This window comes from Mauremys mutica, chromosome 8 (genome assembly GCF_020497125.1).
Source record: "Mauremys mutica isolate MM-2020 ecotype Southern chromosome 8, ASM2049712v1, whole genome shotgun sequence".
NCBI lineage: Eukaryota > Metazoa > Chordata > Testudines > Geoemydidae > Mauremys > Mauremys mutica.
The window spans coordinates 3,838,971-3,856,116 of record NC_059079.1 but is presented as its reverse complement, the minus strand read 5'-3'; the positions used below and the strand labels follow the sequence as shown (position 1 = coordinate 3,856,116).

Below are 17,146 nucleotides of genomic sequence, written 5' to 3'. Positions count from 1 at the left end.
ACACCCTGAAACCGTCTGGCAGATTTCTGTGTCTGTAGTGGTGCAGATGGTGGGAGCCCTGGGCTTTCCCTGCCACCTTCACCACTCTGAGGACAGGGCATGGCCCTGCCCCAGCGTTCGTTTAAGGCTCACACAAAGTGGATGGTGTGTATTTTACTGCATCGCCAGCGCTATGGCAGGGTGCTGTGCTTGGCCCTAGGAAATGGTCTGTATGGAAGTCTGCTTCTGCACTGGGCTCTGCACTGCCCTGGCCCTGTACCAGTGAGCCTCCATCAGGCCTAGCTTATGAAATCCATTCTGGGTGTGAATTATGTGGGAGTCTCAGGATTTTCAGACCCTGCACTTTGTCCTCAGTCTTATATCCTCCCATTTATTTCTCTTACTATACATGTATATTTATTTTAACTGTAATAGGAGCATAAACTGTATAGGGAGAAAAATCTCTTTGCCGATGGTTTTACAGGTCAGTCCAACTATCTTCACCATCCTCTGTTCCATCCCTCAGCTTTATACACCAAGGGTTGATCCTAGATTACTTTGTCATTGGTAAACAGTTAAAAGCACCTGCCTACCAGCCACATGAACTGGGACACACAGCTCAACTCCATACTGACTGCAACAGACAGCAACGTGGCTAAAATAAAGGCAAGTTCAGCTGCATTGTCATCTCTTTCTTGTGGCTTAGACTCACTCCAAGAAAGTCCTATTTAAACAAGTTCTGGATCCCTTGGTTCTTTGAACTATGTTGGTAACATTGCTGTAGATGAAGTCACCAGGACTGGTTTCTGTAGCTGCTTTGGCTAGTATTTCACTTCCACATATTGTAACTATTGTAGAGTTCCCTGCCCTCTAGAGACTGGCTGAATGTTTCACGCTAATAGTTGGATTCAGGAAAAATTACTTTCACACAGGTCTTTTTCAGTGCTAGACTGGAGCGATCAAGGCTTCCAGTGTCCCTAGAAGGGATGAAAATGGAAATGCTTCTGCAAATATTTCAAGGACAAAATGCCCAGGAGGAAGGAGCGATTTCTCAGGGTGATCCAAGGCCCTAGAAGAGAAAAGGGATGAAATGGGAATGCAGCATGGATAGGGTACTGGACTGTGAGGAAGCACCTAATTTCTGTGTAATAAGCAACTTCTAGAACTGGATGGGTGTCCACTCTTTGCAAACATCACAATCCAGGCCTCTTTGCCAAAATAAAATCCACCTCCATGTTTACTGCAGATACTTACGGAAATTAAGACCTCAAGGTCCTCTGTGCAGCTCGTTGTCCCTTCAGTGAAGAGAGATTCACTTGACTTCCCCAAGAAAGTTGGATCTTTTGTTGAGCAGGATTATTGTGTCAGCCCTGCAGAACCTTTATTATACAACAGTTCAGAGGAAGGGGTGTGCCCTTTTGGATAGATGCAAGTGGTTTTCTTTAAAGACCAGCAGATGAGCACCTCGGGTTTTGTCAGGCCTTGCTGTGATATCCACCCCATAAAAGCATGGACTGACATGAAAGGGAGCCAGTTTGTGGGTAGTATGACATGCAGCTCTGTGATGTATTATTTTATCGTTAGAGCCAGGACGGATGACTGTGTTATAGAGAAGGCAGCAATAACATTAGGGGGAGAGTGGTCTAGTGCTTAGAGTGGGGAACTGTGCTTTGGGATTGCTGAGTTCTGTTCCAACCTGTGCCCCAATTTACTGTTTGGACAAGCCATGAACTATTCTCTGCCTCAGTTCTCCCCATCTATAAAATGGGAGATGATGGGCTATCGAGGGTGCTAGAGGTACACTATTGTTTTTAAGCTACTGGTGCTACTCCTAAGGGCAGGTCTTCCGGCGGGTAGTGATCGATCTGTCGGGGATCGATTTATCGCATCTAGTGTAGACGCAATAAAATCGATCCCCGATCGTGCTCCCCGTCGACTCCGGAACGCCAGCTCACGAGAGGCGGAAGCGGAGTCGATGGGGGAGCGGCAGCGGTCGACTCGCCGCCGTCCTCACGACCAGGTAAGTTGACCTAAGATACGCCAGCTGAAGTTGCATATCTTAGGTTGAAACCGCCCCCTCGCTAATGTAGACCTGGGCTTTGTAATCAGCCATGGGGGAAGGGACCCATTTGCACTGCAGTTTCAGTCTGGCTAGAGAGAGCTGTAGGAATGCTGTTAGATTTTGCCAAGTTCTGTGGCTATCCTGATGTACCTAATATGGTAATTGTTTCACATAATTAAAAACATGTCTGCGAACATTTTTCATAGATTAAAAAGTCAGAAGGGACCACTGTGAAATCTAGTCCGACTTCCCGTATAACACAGACCATAGAATGAATTCCCTGAATTCATTCCTGTTTCAACTAGTTTCCCTCCTGGATTTGCCCCACATACTTCACCCTTCTGTACCTTTGTCCACTCCTCTATCACTGTTGTTGCAATTTAGTTGATTTGAGGAGTCACCATTGAGAACATGAGGGCACTTTCTAATCTGTCCTCTGCTGTTAACATGCTTCGATTTGAAGACAGATCCACTGTGGAAAGGAGTGTGAAGTACCCTACCACTCCTTCCTGTGTATGTAACTTTCCCCTGTCCTTTTGTCTTTACCACTTAATCTGGTTTCTCTTTCTCTATTACAGCAGCGTCTGAACACAACCAGCATCTCTTCCAAAGGTAACAACCTGTTTGTCTCAAGCATTTCGAAAAGCACTTGCTACCATAGCATTGAGGTTCTGTAGGAATATCCATTGCATTGTACAAGCATGTGTTGTTGCTGTGTCTCAAATGGATGATTATACCTTTATTTTTATTTTGTAAGAGCTGTTGATGCCTTGGGTTTAAAATCCAGGTAACTTCTGTACCCATGTAGCAAAGCAATGGCCATTTCAAGCCCCTCTTATTGGTTATCCATATAGTGGTTCCATGGGTGTGCAGACCTGCCTGTTCTAATGACTCTACATGTGATTGTATAATTCAAGCAGAGATCATAAAGAATCTAGTTTCTGCTTTTTAAAACTTCAATTTGACCTTTTCCAAGTTCCCTGACTTAGGCACTAACTGAGGCAAGTTTAACAGTGTGGTAAACAAATGGGTTCCCTTCCCTGCAGCCCTGGTAACTCCCGTTACTTTTGATCTCTTAGTGGATTTGCTGCTTGACAGAATAAACACTGAGAAGGTTGCATTTGATGAGTCTCTGGCTGGATCTCAGCACCCGTGTCCTACCTGCCTAAGTCTTCCACACTGCAGGATGGCAACAGAGGAGCTTGCAGCCATCAGCAGTCAGCTGCATTCACAAGCTAAGGTAACTCCAGAGTGCTAATGACATTAGCCTCTCTACTAAGGGGAAAGAGACAGGTTTAACTAGCGAGCATAAAATACACACTCCTTACACTGGATGCCCTGGACTGTGGAGAGCCTCTCTTTGTCACACGATGGGAAAAGTCTCTCCCTGTTGAGCTAGTGAGTGTTGCTCTTTGAGACAGCTGGAAAGGTCTCCACATGAAGATTTGAGGTGTTCCTTTCTCTCCCCATCACCCTGCTTGAGAGTGTGTTGCCTCTGCAGCACTCCCAGTTCCTGCCAGCACATGGCTGAAGCTGCAGGGACACTTCATGTGCCCTTTAAAGGAAAGTAACTGTGACGGGTTGGATCACAGAAACCCCCTGGGAGCTCCCACCTGATGTGCCCAGACTGCTTCTACCCCTGCTTTCCCTGCCAGCTCAGGACCCCAGCACCCTGTTCTGCTGAGCCAGACACGCCCATCTGCTCCAGCACAGACCCAGGGTCTGAATTACTTGCCCCAAAGCTGCAGGTTTACCTGAAAGCAGCTCACAGAAGTGTTCCTGTCTTTAACAGTCAGATGCCCAACTCCCAGTGGGGTCTAAACCCAAATAAATCCGTTTTACCCTGTATAAAGCTTATACAGGGTAAACTCATACGTTTTTCGCCCTCTATAACACTGATAGAGAGATATGCACAGTTGTTTGCTCCCCCAGGTATTAATACATACTCTGAGTTAATTAATAAGTAAAAAGTGATTTATTAAATAGAGAAAGTAGGGTTTAAGTGGTTCCAAGTAGTAACAGAACAAAGTAAGTCACCACGTAAAATAAAATAAAATGCGTAAATCTATGTCTAATCAAACTGAATACAGATAAGATCCTCACTAGTTCCAGAATGCTCCCTTTTACAGACTGATCTCCTTTTAGCCTGGGTCCAGCAATCACTCACACCCCTTGCACACTGTCCTTTGTTCCAGTTTCTTTCCGGTATCCTGGGGCATGGAGAGGCTCCCTCTTTAGCCAGCTGAAGACAAAATGGAGGGGTCTCCCAGGGGTTTAAATAGACTTTCTCTTGTGTGTGGAGACCCCCTCCTCTTTCCTATGCAAAGTCCAGCTCCAAGATGGAGTTTAGGAGTCACCTGGGCAAGTCACATGTCCATGCATGACTCTCAGTTTTTACAGGTAATATCCATTGTTTACATGCTACCTTGAACGTCTTCAAGTAGACTTCTTATGTGGATTGGAGCATTCCAAGATCCATTGTCCTTTAAGTGTTTCTTGATTAGGTACTTAATTTCAACATTTCTTTCTCCAGGAACTGACCAAATGCTCTACTAAGGTTATTTAGAAATCAAGCCAGTACAGAGTCAACATTCATAACTTCAAATACAAAAATGATACATGCATACAAATAGGATTAATACATTCAGTAGATCATAACCTGTACGGAGATATGTTACATGGCATATGTAGCATAAAACACATTCTAAGCATATTTCCATCAAGCCTTATGGGAGGTACCGTCACAGTAACTTCCCAGGAGCACTCACTTTCCTTTCCTCTCTGGGAGGTCCCCTGTATCCCTTCTCCCTGCCCCTCATCACAGCCTTCATCCTTCCAACAAGGAGGGTCATAGGAGATTCCTTGGAAGCCCCTCTATCCTACTCAGCCGAGTATGGTTGCTTTAGAGTCAGTCTTGAGGTGCCCCGCAACATTCCCAGCTTCTGAAACTGCACAAAGCAACTGAGCTCTTCCCTGCACTAAATTATTTCCATGTGAGACTTGTTCTCATCCTGCTTTTCCCCCCCCAGGTCATTGAGTCCCTCACCCAGTCGGTAAATCGACTGAAGCAGGAGAAGGAGCTCCAGCAGCAGCAGATCCATCATCTGGAAGGTACTGATGAATCCCTTGGCTTTGTGGTCATTCTGGGATGTTCAGCGATTGCTCCGCATCTGACTGTTTGGGGTCCTATTGATGAGACAACAGGCTGTGAGTGCAGCTCCCCAATGGGGCCCAGTCCCGTTCCCTACTCTGTTGAATATATAGAGCTCAAACCTAGAGTAGAAACCTGGTGTTCCCACTCATAGTCCTTTGCTCTAACCCTTATGGAATACAACCTTTACATCTACAACCCAACACTTGGTTTGCATCTCTCACGTGTTCTGCCCAAGAGTATCACTTGTTCAGACTATGCCATGAAGACCGGACTCCCCTTATGCCCCCGGAGTGTGCTGGCAGAGTGGTGAAGGGAGCTCTTGAACTGGTACTGATTATGCTGTACCATTTCAGGGGATCGGCAGAGGCCCCCAGTGCCCTGCGCGGTCAGTCCAGCGCTTTACATCAGCAGTGAACTGACTTTTGAGACCATTGTACTGTGTATTATCCAGCCCCACCCTTTCCCCTTGCAAGCTGAAGCCTAATCATTTTCTGTCCTTTTGTTTATTGTTGCAGAGGAGGTTGGTCGATTGCATAACAGCCCTCAGAGTGGCTTGGAGTCCCTGCTGGGGCGGAGAATGGAAGGGCTGAAAAGCGAGCTTCGTAACTTGCGACAGCAAGTGTTTCACCAGCCGGATGGAGATTGCACCCCGGATCTGTATCCCAGCTCCAGCGTCATGCAGGAGGTGCATGAGAGGTCAGCTCTGGGCCTTTATAGCTGTGTGAATCATAGGAAATTAAGGCTGTTGCTTCCTTTCCCCAGGGGGTAACCCTCTCTCTCCTTTATTTTAGCAAAAAGCTCCTGTGGCGAGAATATGAGTGTGTGAGGAGAGAAGTGGAGCAACTGAAGCACAAGCTCAGTGAGTGTTGCTCTGGACTGCTCCCAGTGCGGGTCCTGCCCTGTGGGCCTGACAGATGACTGGAAGTGGGAGGGAAGCAGCCTGCAGTTAGGAGCATCATGTTGTTTGTTGTAGTGGACAGTTTGCTCAGGAATGGAAGAGTAGGGGATGCTGTGGTGAATTGGCAGAGTTGGAGGGGAAGTGTGGGAGCATGCACAGGGCTTGCTAGCTCACCCACCAGGGCATGGGCAGAGCGGTGGGAGAGGAACATGCACTGGGTCTCCCCACTCTGCCTGACTCTGTGTGTTGCACTGTGGTGCTCTGAGAGATGGGGTCCATTCAATGAATGGTTGGTGCATTGCAATACACTTCTGCAGCTGTTTTTCAAACTTCACCCTCGCCCTAGCCTTAGAGAGGCAAGAGGGGGAGGGAATTGATGATGACACTGACTTCCTTTGTAAAGTGCTTTGAGATCTACTGCTGAAAAGTGCTATGTGAGAGCTGGCTGCCATTATTATTATTGGGCCTTTCTCAAGGATGCTATGGGATGTCAGGTACACCTCTGCCTCGATATAACGCTGTCCTTGGGAGCCAAAAAATCTTACCGCATTATAGGTGAAACCACATTATATCGAACTTGCTTTGATCCACCAGAGTGCGCAGCCCCGTCCCACCGGAGCACTGCTTTACCACGTTATATCCGAATTCGTGTTATATCGGGTGGCGTTATATCGGGGTAGAGTGTACCTTGACTGGGCATAGACCAGAGACAGTCCTGAAAATGCCTTGGTTTTAGATTATCAAACTGTCTCTCTACTCTTCAAAGTGAATGTGTGTAAGTGACCCCTTCATACTCATAAGCACCATTCAGTCAGATCGTCTGTTTGTAGTAACTAAGTTTTAACTACATCACTCCAATTAGGGGTGCAGAGCTGACATAACCATGGGAGAGGGAGCTGGGTTCTATTCTGGCTCTTGAATCATAAACAGAATCTCCAGTTATGGGCTAAATTCTGCCCTCCCTATATTGCAGCAGTTTCTGTGGAGGCAGTTAAGCGTTCCACCTGTAACCAAAGGCAGAATTTGAGGTGCAGAATCTTTGGTAATGACATGAAACAAAAGGAACCTAGCTTGACTCTCAGATGCCACGCTGAGTTTACTGCAGCAGCTCGTTTGCATTCCAGTAAGGCTGAAAGTTCCCAACCAGGATCAGGTCCCCATTGTGCTAGGTGCGGTATAAACACATGGTGAGAGTCAGTCCCTGTCCCAAAGAGCTTACAGTCTGAATAAACAAAACACAGAGTAGGGGAAAGGAATATAACCATCTTTTTTACTTACTATAAACTGAGCACATCAAATATAGTCATTGAATGGCAATAAATGGGGAACCACCAATGTCATTTTCACAGTCATTTGTCAGAGTCGAACTGTACGTAAAGGGCTCCGTGTCAATAACAGCGTTCCCATTTGTGCTATTATAGAGCTGTGAAAGTAATAGATCTGGGTATTGTATGAGAGTCCCATGGAGATCTGGCAGCTGCTCCTGCTGTTCACGTGAGTTCCTCAGTAGAATGTAGTCCTGGCATGAGAGGCGCCCACTGAGCTTTTGACTGAATATGCACAGAGAAAAGTGAGTGCTGAGGTGACTATTAAAAATCAGGCACAGAATAGAAGTAGATTCTGCTATGACTCAGCTCTGTGGCCAAAACCAATCCAGTTCACTATGTAAAGTTACATTGCTTTCCTTCTTAGACCGACAGGAGGAGGATCTAGTCAATCAGATGTCTGAAACTGATGAAATGAAGAGAACTCAAAGTCGATACTGCAAGGTACATAGCTTTACAGGTTCACCTTCCCCAGGCAAAATCATTACATGCATTTTTAAAGCATGTGATAGTTTGATAACCTATGGAACTCACTGATTCCAGATGATAGGAAAATTATAAGTAAAGTTCTTAAAAGAGGGGTTAGGCACATGTATGAATAGCAGCTGCAGTGCAAGCGGCTAGAGTAAATGACATTGGCTGTCGATCCTTATGCTTCTGACGTATACTGATCACCATCTGGGGGCAGGAAGTATATCTTCTCTTTGGATAGTATTGTAAAACTATCCAGGAAATTTATGGGAGTTTTATATCTTCCTCTGAAGGCTGGAGAAAAGATCATGGATTTGATGATCTGTTCCCATATGGCGGAACCGTTATTTCTCAGGCTTCCTGTGTTAACATAATCTAAAAGGTTTATTGGTGCTACATTAATCAACACCAGGATATTACTGTGTTTTCCAGTGTGCTGCTGATTTCAGTATTTATTCCTTAGGCTAGAAGCAACTCCTGTGTGTACCTGGAATTATGGGAGGGGTCACTGTAACCCCTGTTCATAAGGGGCCACATTAATTAAATTAAACACTGAGACTCAATCGTGAGGCCGAACTATAGCAGTTCTCTTGCCTATGTAATGTAAGTGTTTATCAGACAATACTGAAAGCTAAGATCAGTATGGTTACAGTCTGCAGAGGATGGCTTATTTTTATTTGGTATTGGTATTGCAGTAGTGCCATGACAAACGCAGTCCTTGACTCAAAGAGCTAACAATGTAAGAAGACAAGTGATATATGAAGGGTTCGGGAGAAGAGTAGATTCAAAATATATACAAGTGTTCGTGTTCATAGAAAAAAGCCAGCATATATATCTAAAAGTTTCTGACTGGCCCCATCATAGCCACCAGGACTTGGTTGATTTCTTGTGGATGTCACTGCAGAAGTTGGAAGGATTTGGAACAACGGGCAGTGCCCTTACGGGTCACTTCAGGGAGAGCATTCCATGCATAAGGCGTGAAGACATTTGTGATTGAGGCTGGCAGAGCAGAGGGAGAGAAGGGATAATGCGGTGGGAAACACATGGACAAATAGGGAGGGGTAGAGTTGTGAAGGGCCTAAAATACATTGGCGCTAACAGTCAGACCTGGCTATACTTCCCAGCTAGCTGCAGCCCCTCTAACCCTTTTAGAAACCACCTGCTGTCTAGCGCTTCTGGACAAGTAGCCCCCATAACCTGCTGCCCAAGAGACTCTGGCAGCACATTCTCAAACTGATTGGTGGTTTTAATACATTATGGTTGGTCAAAATGCAGTCAGTGGGCCAAGCATGGAGAGCAGAGATCTACAGTGTGGCCCTAATTTCCATTAAGGAGGCTGGGTCAAGGGGTACAGGTTCCTGTATGCTGTACCCCATCTTGATCTGAGCACACCAAACTGTAAAGGAACATAAGCCCACCGCCTTCTGTGTTGGAAAGGTGAAGTGCTTGTTGTCATGGATGGCATGTTTTGTGTCAGCAGTGCTTTCCCCAGGCTGTTCCAGGTCTGTACAGAGAGCAAGTCACACATGCATGTTCTGCTGGGCTCAGCACTGCAGTGTAGAATCAGAGGCTCTCTGTGGGGTGCCCTTTTGGCAGTGACTGACTGTCCCCCCTCATCCACAGATGCTGGAAGATTTGATGAACAGTCACAAAACTCAATCTGATGACTTGGACAAAGCCAGGTTGGAGACGCGGAGCACCCAGCAGGAGCTCGGCCACATCAGGTAGGGGACATGTACCTTCCACGGGTCTTGTGGGACATGTGGCACCACATTTGTGCACACACCATGCATTGCTGGCAAGATGGGGTGCATTCCTCACCCTACTGAGCTCGGCACATCAGCTGCAAGTGCAGCTCTTTGTATATCCAAGAGATATTTCACCACAAACCACATGGGAATGGCACAAGTGTGCGCGCTGCTGTGTGACCACTGTTCAGTGCCCCCGTGTGAAAGGAGTTGTGGGTAATATCAGCTCAGTTGCTAGTAGGCAGGTGTCCACATCACAACTAACACTAATAGACTCTTTGCTTGACCCTCAGAGAAGGCAGAGCTGAATTCCTCTCTTGCTTCTAGAGGAGGTCTCTGCGGGTCACAATTGAGACCTGTTATCGAGGCAGTGTGGGGAGAGCATCACTGTACCTGCTTGGTGGATAGATAACATCCATCTCCAGGGTTGGCAATCCAGCACCTTGGCCAATGAAGTATTCCAGTTTTTAAACGCATAAAGTGCCGAACTGCGAGCCCTGGAGGTTCCAGAACGTGGGCAGCTCAGTTCAAGCTTGCCCACTGCCTAGGAGAGGAGTCCCAGCTAGGGGAAGATGGAGAGTTCAGGCTCTGTGATCCATTCAATCTTTGATCTCTCTGCTGAGGCAGCAAACTAGGGGAGCAGTTGTGATGGTATCTGTTTGTGATGGAGATACCTATACCTTGAACTAGACTGAGTACCCCACTTCACACAGGGAAAGAGCAGCTACTCAGTGTGAATGACTTCTTGCTGTTCCTATTCTGGGCTGACCCTAGACTGTTGGCCTGGAGATGAAAGGCTCCATCTCTACTCACCGCTCTCCTGTGCCCTCTAGTCCACGTGGCTATACACTGTGTAAGCAAGCATGCTCATGTTCCCCCTCCACAAACCCTCTACCACGGGCACTGGCTGACTTCTGAAGCTCCTTCTCTGTCACTCACGGAGTGAACCCACGTGGCGCTGGTCAGAAAGTGGTGATTCCCCTGTTTAGTTCTTTCCCTTTCTATCAGCTCAGCAGGAATTCCCTTCTGCCTGGGGCCTCTTCTCTTGAAGAGACGCCCACTTGTGTCCCTTAAACCCCTGCACCACCCTGCTCTCCTCTTGCTTTCCTGTGCTGTCACATTCCCATGATGGACCGTGCCGAGAAAGGAAACTGACTCTACTTTTGGCTGTGATCTCCACACAGCTGGGCCTTGCAGGCTCTGGCCTTTTCCCTGGAGAGGATGGTGACATTAGAGCTTTCCCTTCAATGATTCTTAGCTCTGCGCTACTGTTCCTTTAATTGTGCGCTTGTCTTTCCAACCCAGCTGACCCAGGGGTATCTGGGGATTCTGTGTGTGCCACTGTCTCTAACTCTCTTTCCCACACACCCAGGTGCCACAATGGGATAACGTGTCACAGGAATGCCAACCACCCCTTCAGTTGGCAGGCAGTGTTCCCTCAATGGTGTGCCCCAGACCTCCCTTCCTAGGGGAGCACTCTGTCCATTCATTAACGTCAGGCTGATACTGAAGACCTTTGCAATACAGCAGAGCTGGGACTATTTATTAAATATTTGTTCCTGAAAGGTCTTTATTTGGAATCCCTGTGTTCTCTAGAGATGTTGCAGGTAAGTCAATGCCAAGCAGTATCGCATAGAGCCGTTCATCCTGAAGGATCTCAAACAATGTGCAGCGTGGTGACACCCACCACTGCAATGCCGTCACTACTGGAGTAGCACCCGGTAGGCTCTTTACTACCCAACAGCAACACTTTACAACAGTTTGGGGCGGGATGTGACGCATATATTATCCACCTGAAAATGCCTGGGGTGGGAGGAGCCTAGGAAGGCAGAGTTTAACTACAGTAGAACCTCCGCGCTACAGCCACCTCGGGAATGGAGGTTGTTCATAACTGAACAAAACACTTTGGTTCTTTCAAAAGTTTACAACTGGACATTGACTTAATACAGCTTTGAAACTTTACTGTGCAGAAGAAAAATGCTGCTTTTAACCATCCTAATTTAAATGAAACAAGCACAGAAACAGTTTCCTTAGCTTGTCAAATCTTTTTTTTTTTAACTTTCCTTTTATTTTTTTAGTAGTTTACGTTTAAGGCAGCACTGTGCTGCATTTGCTTTTTTGGGGTCTCTGCGGTTGCCTGATTGCGTACTTAAATGCAGCGTGTGGTTGACTGGTCAGTTTGTAACTCTGATGCTCCTAACTCTGAGGTTCTCCTGTATTGCAAATAGAATTGAGTTGGGACACTGGAGACGCATGCATGGCCCCTGCAGCCATGAGCCCTTCATATCACTCGGCAGTGCCCCATCTGATGGGCACATGTAGCACTGGCTGACTCTGCAAGGAGCCGTGTCCAGGTCTCTCCTTGAGGGAGACTGATGAGGAATGATACTACAAACATTAGGCATTCCCTAGTGCCTTCCAGCCAAGGATCTCAAAGCCCTTTTCAGACACAGTTCATTCTCACAATCTTCCTCTCCATCACCCCAGCGAGGTAGATGGGGAAGGGAACAGTACCAGAGCTGGGATTGGAACCCAGGTGTCCTGACTTCTTGTTCTCTCTTCTGATTCCCCCGTTAGTCACTTATATTCACTCCTACTCCCCAAAATCCATAAATAACCATTCGTGTTCTTAGTGGAAAACATCTGTGAAAACATCCATGGTCCAGCATGAATCTGTTATTAGAATCTCCTTGATGAATTTGCTCTGACATCAGAAACCAAACTTGCCTCCTGTACTATAATAACCCACCATGGAGGATGTTATGTTAACTCAGTGAGTCATCTCCAATAATGAGATTTAATTGCAGTTCTCCTGTAATTAAGTATTGATTCTCTTTCCCTTTCTGTAAAAGCCTCAGGTCTCCCTGCCCCCCATGCCCCACACCCCACATACAATGAGTTGCTCAGCAGAGCTGAATCCACCTTGAACTATGAGTTTACCAAAATCGCTCATTGCAGAAAATCCCAAGAATGAATTTTGTCTCTCTCCTGGCAGCTGTTTCAGTCCCTGGAGCTAATCAGTGTTGTTGGTTTTGTTTCAATCAGATCTACGGTCACTGACCTGAAAGACCAAATGAAAAATCTGCCCTTGGAAGAGAAGTCATACACTAAGCCTGTAGGAAAGGAAAGTGCTTATGGGAGTAAGTGATGCTAGTCCTTCCTCTCTGGTAGAGCTGGTTGGGAATTTTCTGACAAAATAGAGTTTCGTTGGCAAATGCTGGTTTGTTGAACCTGAAATGTTTAGTGGAAACATCCTTGGGTTTGACAAACTTTCATCAAATCACAGGCAGGGTTCCAATGGAAACCTGCCTGGTTTGGTGGTGGGCTCCTGAGGAGCCCAGGGCTTCCAGGGTCCATGGCTCTGGGGTAGCCCCACCATGCGGACTGCCTGGGGGTCAGGGAGCAGGGGGCTTCCTGGGTCTGTGACTGTGGGCAGCCCTCCCATGTCAGGGATTCCAGGCTCCCTGCCTGAAGTCCTGGCTCTAACGGGGGCTCGACTCCCTGGCTTGCAGCAGAGAGCCTGGAAGTCCTGAGAATTATAGTAATGTTGCTCTATTGGACTCCTTCTCCAGACAATCACTTCCCAAGGGCAAGGAGTAGTTTACGGGTCGGGGATAGCCAGGAATCTGGCTGGCTTCTCTGTTTCCTTCATCTCTCCTATGATCCTCCTTGGTTTGTCTTTAGTCACAGAGTCAGAGATGGGAGAGTTCATTGCAGGGGCATTGCCCCCAGTGCGTGTCCAGTGCACGTCTAGTCTCGATTTACAGGATTCAGGGCCTGGCTCTCCATCCCTTTGTTCAGTTATTTACACCAGTGCAGAGTAGGAGTACGATGCTATGAAACCAGAATGGTTGTATTGCTTATGAAGACTGAGGAATCCGGCCTATGCTCTTTAACCATGAGCTCAGCTCTTAACTTATCCTGCTTGTTGGTGTGTTTCTCTTAGTGGAAAGCAATGATTTGTCGAGAGAAGAGGAGATATTTTCTTCCTTCCTGAGTGATGATTCTGCCTCTGAGCTCAGTCTCACAGATGTCAGCTCTGACGAGCTCTCTAGTGCCACAGAGATTAAGGAGCCTGAAGGTAAGAGAACAATGGCAGGCTTAGAAGCCCTTGATACCCAAAGAGTAGAGTTGTTTTCAGCGGGAATGTGGATGTTAGATGTGTGACTGCCTTGTGGGGAGAGGGGAATCTCTTTGTATGTCCAGTCCCTGTTTGGTGTCCCTAAAAGTGTTGCAGTATTTGTAATGCCCAAACCAAGATCAAACTCACAACTTGACAAGAGCCCTAAGGCCGTGCCCAATGTAGGTGTGTGTGTTTGGCATCTAAATATGGGAGGCAGTATGGTCTAATGGTCAGAGCATTGGACTAGGAGTCAGACTTCTTGGTTCTAATCCCAGCTCTCTACTTAAGATTTACTTTCCAGGGCTCCTTGTCTGTCTGGTGTCAGGCCTAATCAGGTGGAAGGTGCTGTGTAAACAGAAGTATGATTTTGCATAAAATAGAGCATACTGCAGCCTCTCACATCTTTACTCTTGAGTGGCAGCCCTGAGGAGGGAGGGGACAGTATCTTCTAGCATGCAGTGACCCAGAGGCTTTCCTTTGCGTGCTGCTGTCTAGTCTGTCCAAGTTGTGTACTAAAGAGCGAGACTGTTTGTGGTCTGCATTGGAGAACTTCACTTTCCCCCCTTTACCAAAGCATCTTATCTGACAAGGACAATCTAGAATCCTGGCAGTGATGATTTGGGGACTCCATCTACACAGCTTGTGAACTGATTAGTGTTGTGAAGTTGTTAAGAAATGTTTGTATCACGGAATGTCTTTCTGTATATATGGTATCCACCATGCTTGTGTCAGGTCTGTCCAGACTAGGGACAGGGGTGGGTGGCCAGAATTTAATGGCTGCCTATCCAGGTGGAAACACCTGAATGAAAATGGGTTAGTTGAGGCCGGAAGATACTTTCCCCAACTTGTCTGCAGGGAGTGGGGGAAGTGGAGAGAGTGGAAAGGTCAAAGACAGGCGTGAGAATGGGGGAGTTTAAACAGCCCCTGAGAGCCACACGAGGAGTTTTGGGCAGGAGAGGGTAAGGAGATAGAACAGCCAGGGTCAGAGAGATGAGGTGGGGAGAGAAGGTTCCGTGTTTCAGAACACAAGCTAGGCACTGCAGCAGGACCCTGGATGGTCCCAGAGGACTCTGATCCTAGCCCAAAGAAAGCTGAGTGGTAGTGAGGAAACTGAGGCAGGGAAATGCAAATAGAGTTTATTGTTTGTATCTATCTGTGTATTTCTTGTGCAGTTAAGTAACAAGCTGTGGTATTAGAGTCCTTTGCAAAGAGTCTGTGCGCTGCATGTTGCTCCTAACACGCCCCTTGAAGAAGTAAACGACAGACCCAGAACCCCCCCCCGGCTGGTGTTCTGGGAGAGGAAATGTTTCAGCTGAGTGGGGTTGGAGGAGGATGAAGAGGAAGAAAAACCTGAGTGGCCACCACTGTTTCCCAGGGGCTGGGCAATGGGCTGCATAGTCGCAGCTCTCAGGAGGGTGTGCTAGATAGTGGGTCTGCACCCTGAGGGTGAGCCGAGAGGCCCCCAAGATAGGGACAGTACATGGGTTCTGTTCAGACGTTGGAGGCTTACAACAGTCTGGTGAGTGGCCAAGAGGGGCGCTTGACTGGACCTGTGACACTGGCATCCAAAGCACTTGGATCACGGTTAAAATGTGGTGCCCTATGGTGTCCGTTGTCTGAGCCTCCCTTCCAGTCTTGTTTCAGGGTAACGTTAAGCTGCAATATGAGGGCCAATTATAATACTACCAATAATAATAATACTTGGCATTCCCCAGGGGTGCCAGGAGGTCAGGTTTTAATGTCACTCCATGTTTGGTTGGTGCTGACACTCAGCCAATGAGGTTAGGAAGGTGAAAATCAGCGATTTTCGAAAGGCTCATCTTCCACACTCTATATCCCTTTGGATTTCAGCATTGCTTCAGGGTGTTAAAGACCCTTTTGTTTGCATTAACACTTAGCCTTGGGGGAATTCCCAGCTCCAGGAACAAAGGGGTTAATGTTCTTTTAGAGGAAATTCATGCCCTACTTCAGTAAGATGCTTAAGGTTCTCGTGAATGCGGGCTTTAAGGCACATGAAATTGCCTTGAGTTCTGTTTTTTCGAAGTACAGATCCCGCTGAGTCAGTCTTTACTAGGAAAGCTGCTACAATTAACAGCTTTGCAGATGCAGTTGTAACACGTCCAGTTGCTGTTGGGATGTTCGCTAAGCAATCTCCCCAGGACATATCAAGGGGTTAAATTCCCTCCTCCAACATTACTTGCAGGCACATGCCAGGGACTGAGTTTAACATTTGATCAGCAAAGCCCTGGGTCAGGTAACAGGCATAATTTCATAAGAGGAAGCTAGTTATCCTATCTTATTGTTAATAAATATTGATATCCTAGTGGAGTGCCCAAAGGCTGCTAGGAGGCAGGAGGCCATGACTAAAAAATATTTGCTGATACAAATTAGTCAAACCCACATTGTCAATGTGTTTTCTTGTGTTTGTATTTGCCTGAGTAGATGCCGAATTGGCATTGCTTCGAGTTCATTGGTGACTCCAAACCAGCAGCAGATCAGCTTTGCCATCACTCTGCAGTTACAGGGAGGTCGGGGGCCATTTTTCTTGGTTGATGATGAGGACTTGAGCCTCAGAGTCCAGAGTATGGCTAACTCCTCTGCCATGTGTCTGTAGGATCCCAAGACCTCTCCACCCCAAGCCTGGAGCTGGAGGACAGCACCCCCAAGGAGGAGGCTGGAAGCATGTCGGATGAGGACCTCAGCAGTGACCTGTTTGACAGTCTGCCTGAACTTAATCTGAGTGATCTTTAATGCTTAGCCAAAGAAAGCCCCCTTCTGTCAAATAAGAAAAATTAAAGATGGAAAGGGAATTGGCGTCTCAAAATGGACAGGCTCCTCTTCTGAACTGTCGGCCACTTGGGCGGCTGGGGTGGAGGGATGTTGCAGTGGCCCAAAGTGATCCCTTTGCGGGGAGACGGGCTCTGCACAGCCTGGTGTCAGGCAGTCTGCACCTCCACTGACTTTGACTTTCAAGCACTCTCCAGAAGAAACCGATTGGGCTGTGTATTCCTGAGCTTCAGGTTGTAAGATCTGTTCTAACTCTGTTAGCTAAAGCGCTGGGCACGTATATGGAGACCTGTTCTGCCCTCTCTGCATGGGTGGGGAACAGAGCCCTAGTAGGTGATCCATACATTTACTCAGGTAAGTGCCAAGAAGCCTCTAAGTGGCAGCTGAGTTTGCCAGGTGCTGGTAAATCCCTTCCCATGCAGGTAATTGAAGTGGTTTAAAAAGCTCCATTCTTGGAACAGTGTTTTCATGTCATTCATAAAGGGAAAATTGCTTTAAGGAGAAGACAGCTGAAATGGAGAGAGGCTGCGGCCTAAAATCCTGCCATTCCCATTCTTCAGGCCTTGCATGTCTGGGGTGTTTTAAATAAAGTTTTCCTA

General features: G+C 47.1%; 1 protein-coding gene across 6 annotated transcripts in view; it reads left to right on the top strand.

Moving 5' to 3' along the window:
• LOC123376099 overlaps window positions 1-17,146 on the top strand; it is a 26,487-nt gene extending 9,341 nt beyond the window's left edge. For 2 of the 6 annotated variants that reach the window (XM_045027831.1, XM_045027829.1), the window contains exons 2-12: window positions 506-645; window positions 2,620-2,653; window positions 3,121-3,281; window positions 5,071-5,152; window positions 5,711-5,891; window positions 5,987-6,054; window positions 7,786-7,862; window positions 9,513-9,613; window positions 12,683-12,777; window positions 13,584-13,718; window positions 16,375-17,146. In XM_045027831.1, coding sequence (XP_044883766.1) covers window positions 580-645; window positions 2,620-2,653; window positions 3,121-3,281; window positions 5,071-5,152; window positions 5,711-5,891; window positions 5,987-6,054; window positions 7,786-7,862; window positions 9,513-9,613; window positions 12,683-12,777; window positions 13,584-13,718; window positions 16,375-16,511 — 1,137 coding nt within the window. In that variant the 5' untranslated portion in view covers window positions 506-579 and the 3' untranslated portion in view covers window positions 16,512-17,146. Of the gene's footprint in view, window positions 1-196; window positions 464-505; window positions 646-2,619; window positions 2,654-3,120; window positions 3,282-5,070; window positions 5,153-5,710; window positions 5,892-5,986; window positions 6,055-7,785; window positions 7,863-9,512; window positions 9,614-12,682; window positions 12,778-13,583; window positions 13,719-16,374 lie in introns of those variants that run through there. The other 4 variants (XM_045027830.1, XM_045027832.1, XM_045027833.1 and 1 more) reach the window with 4 other exon arrangements.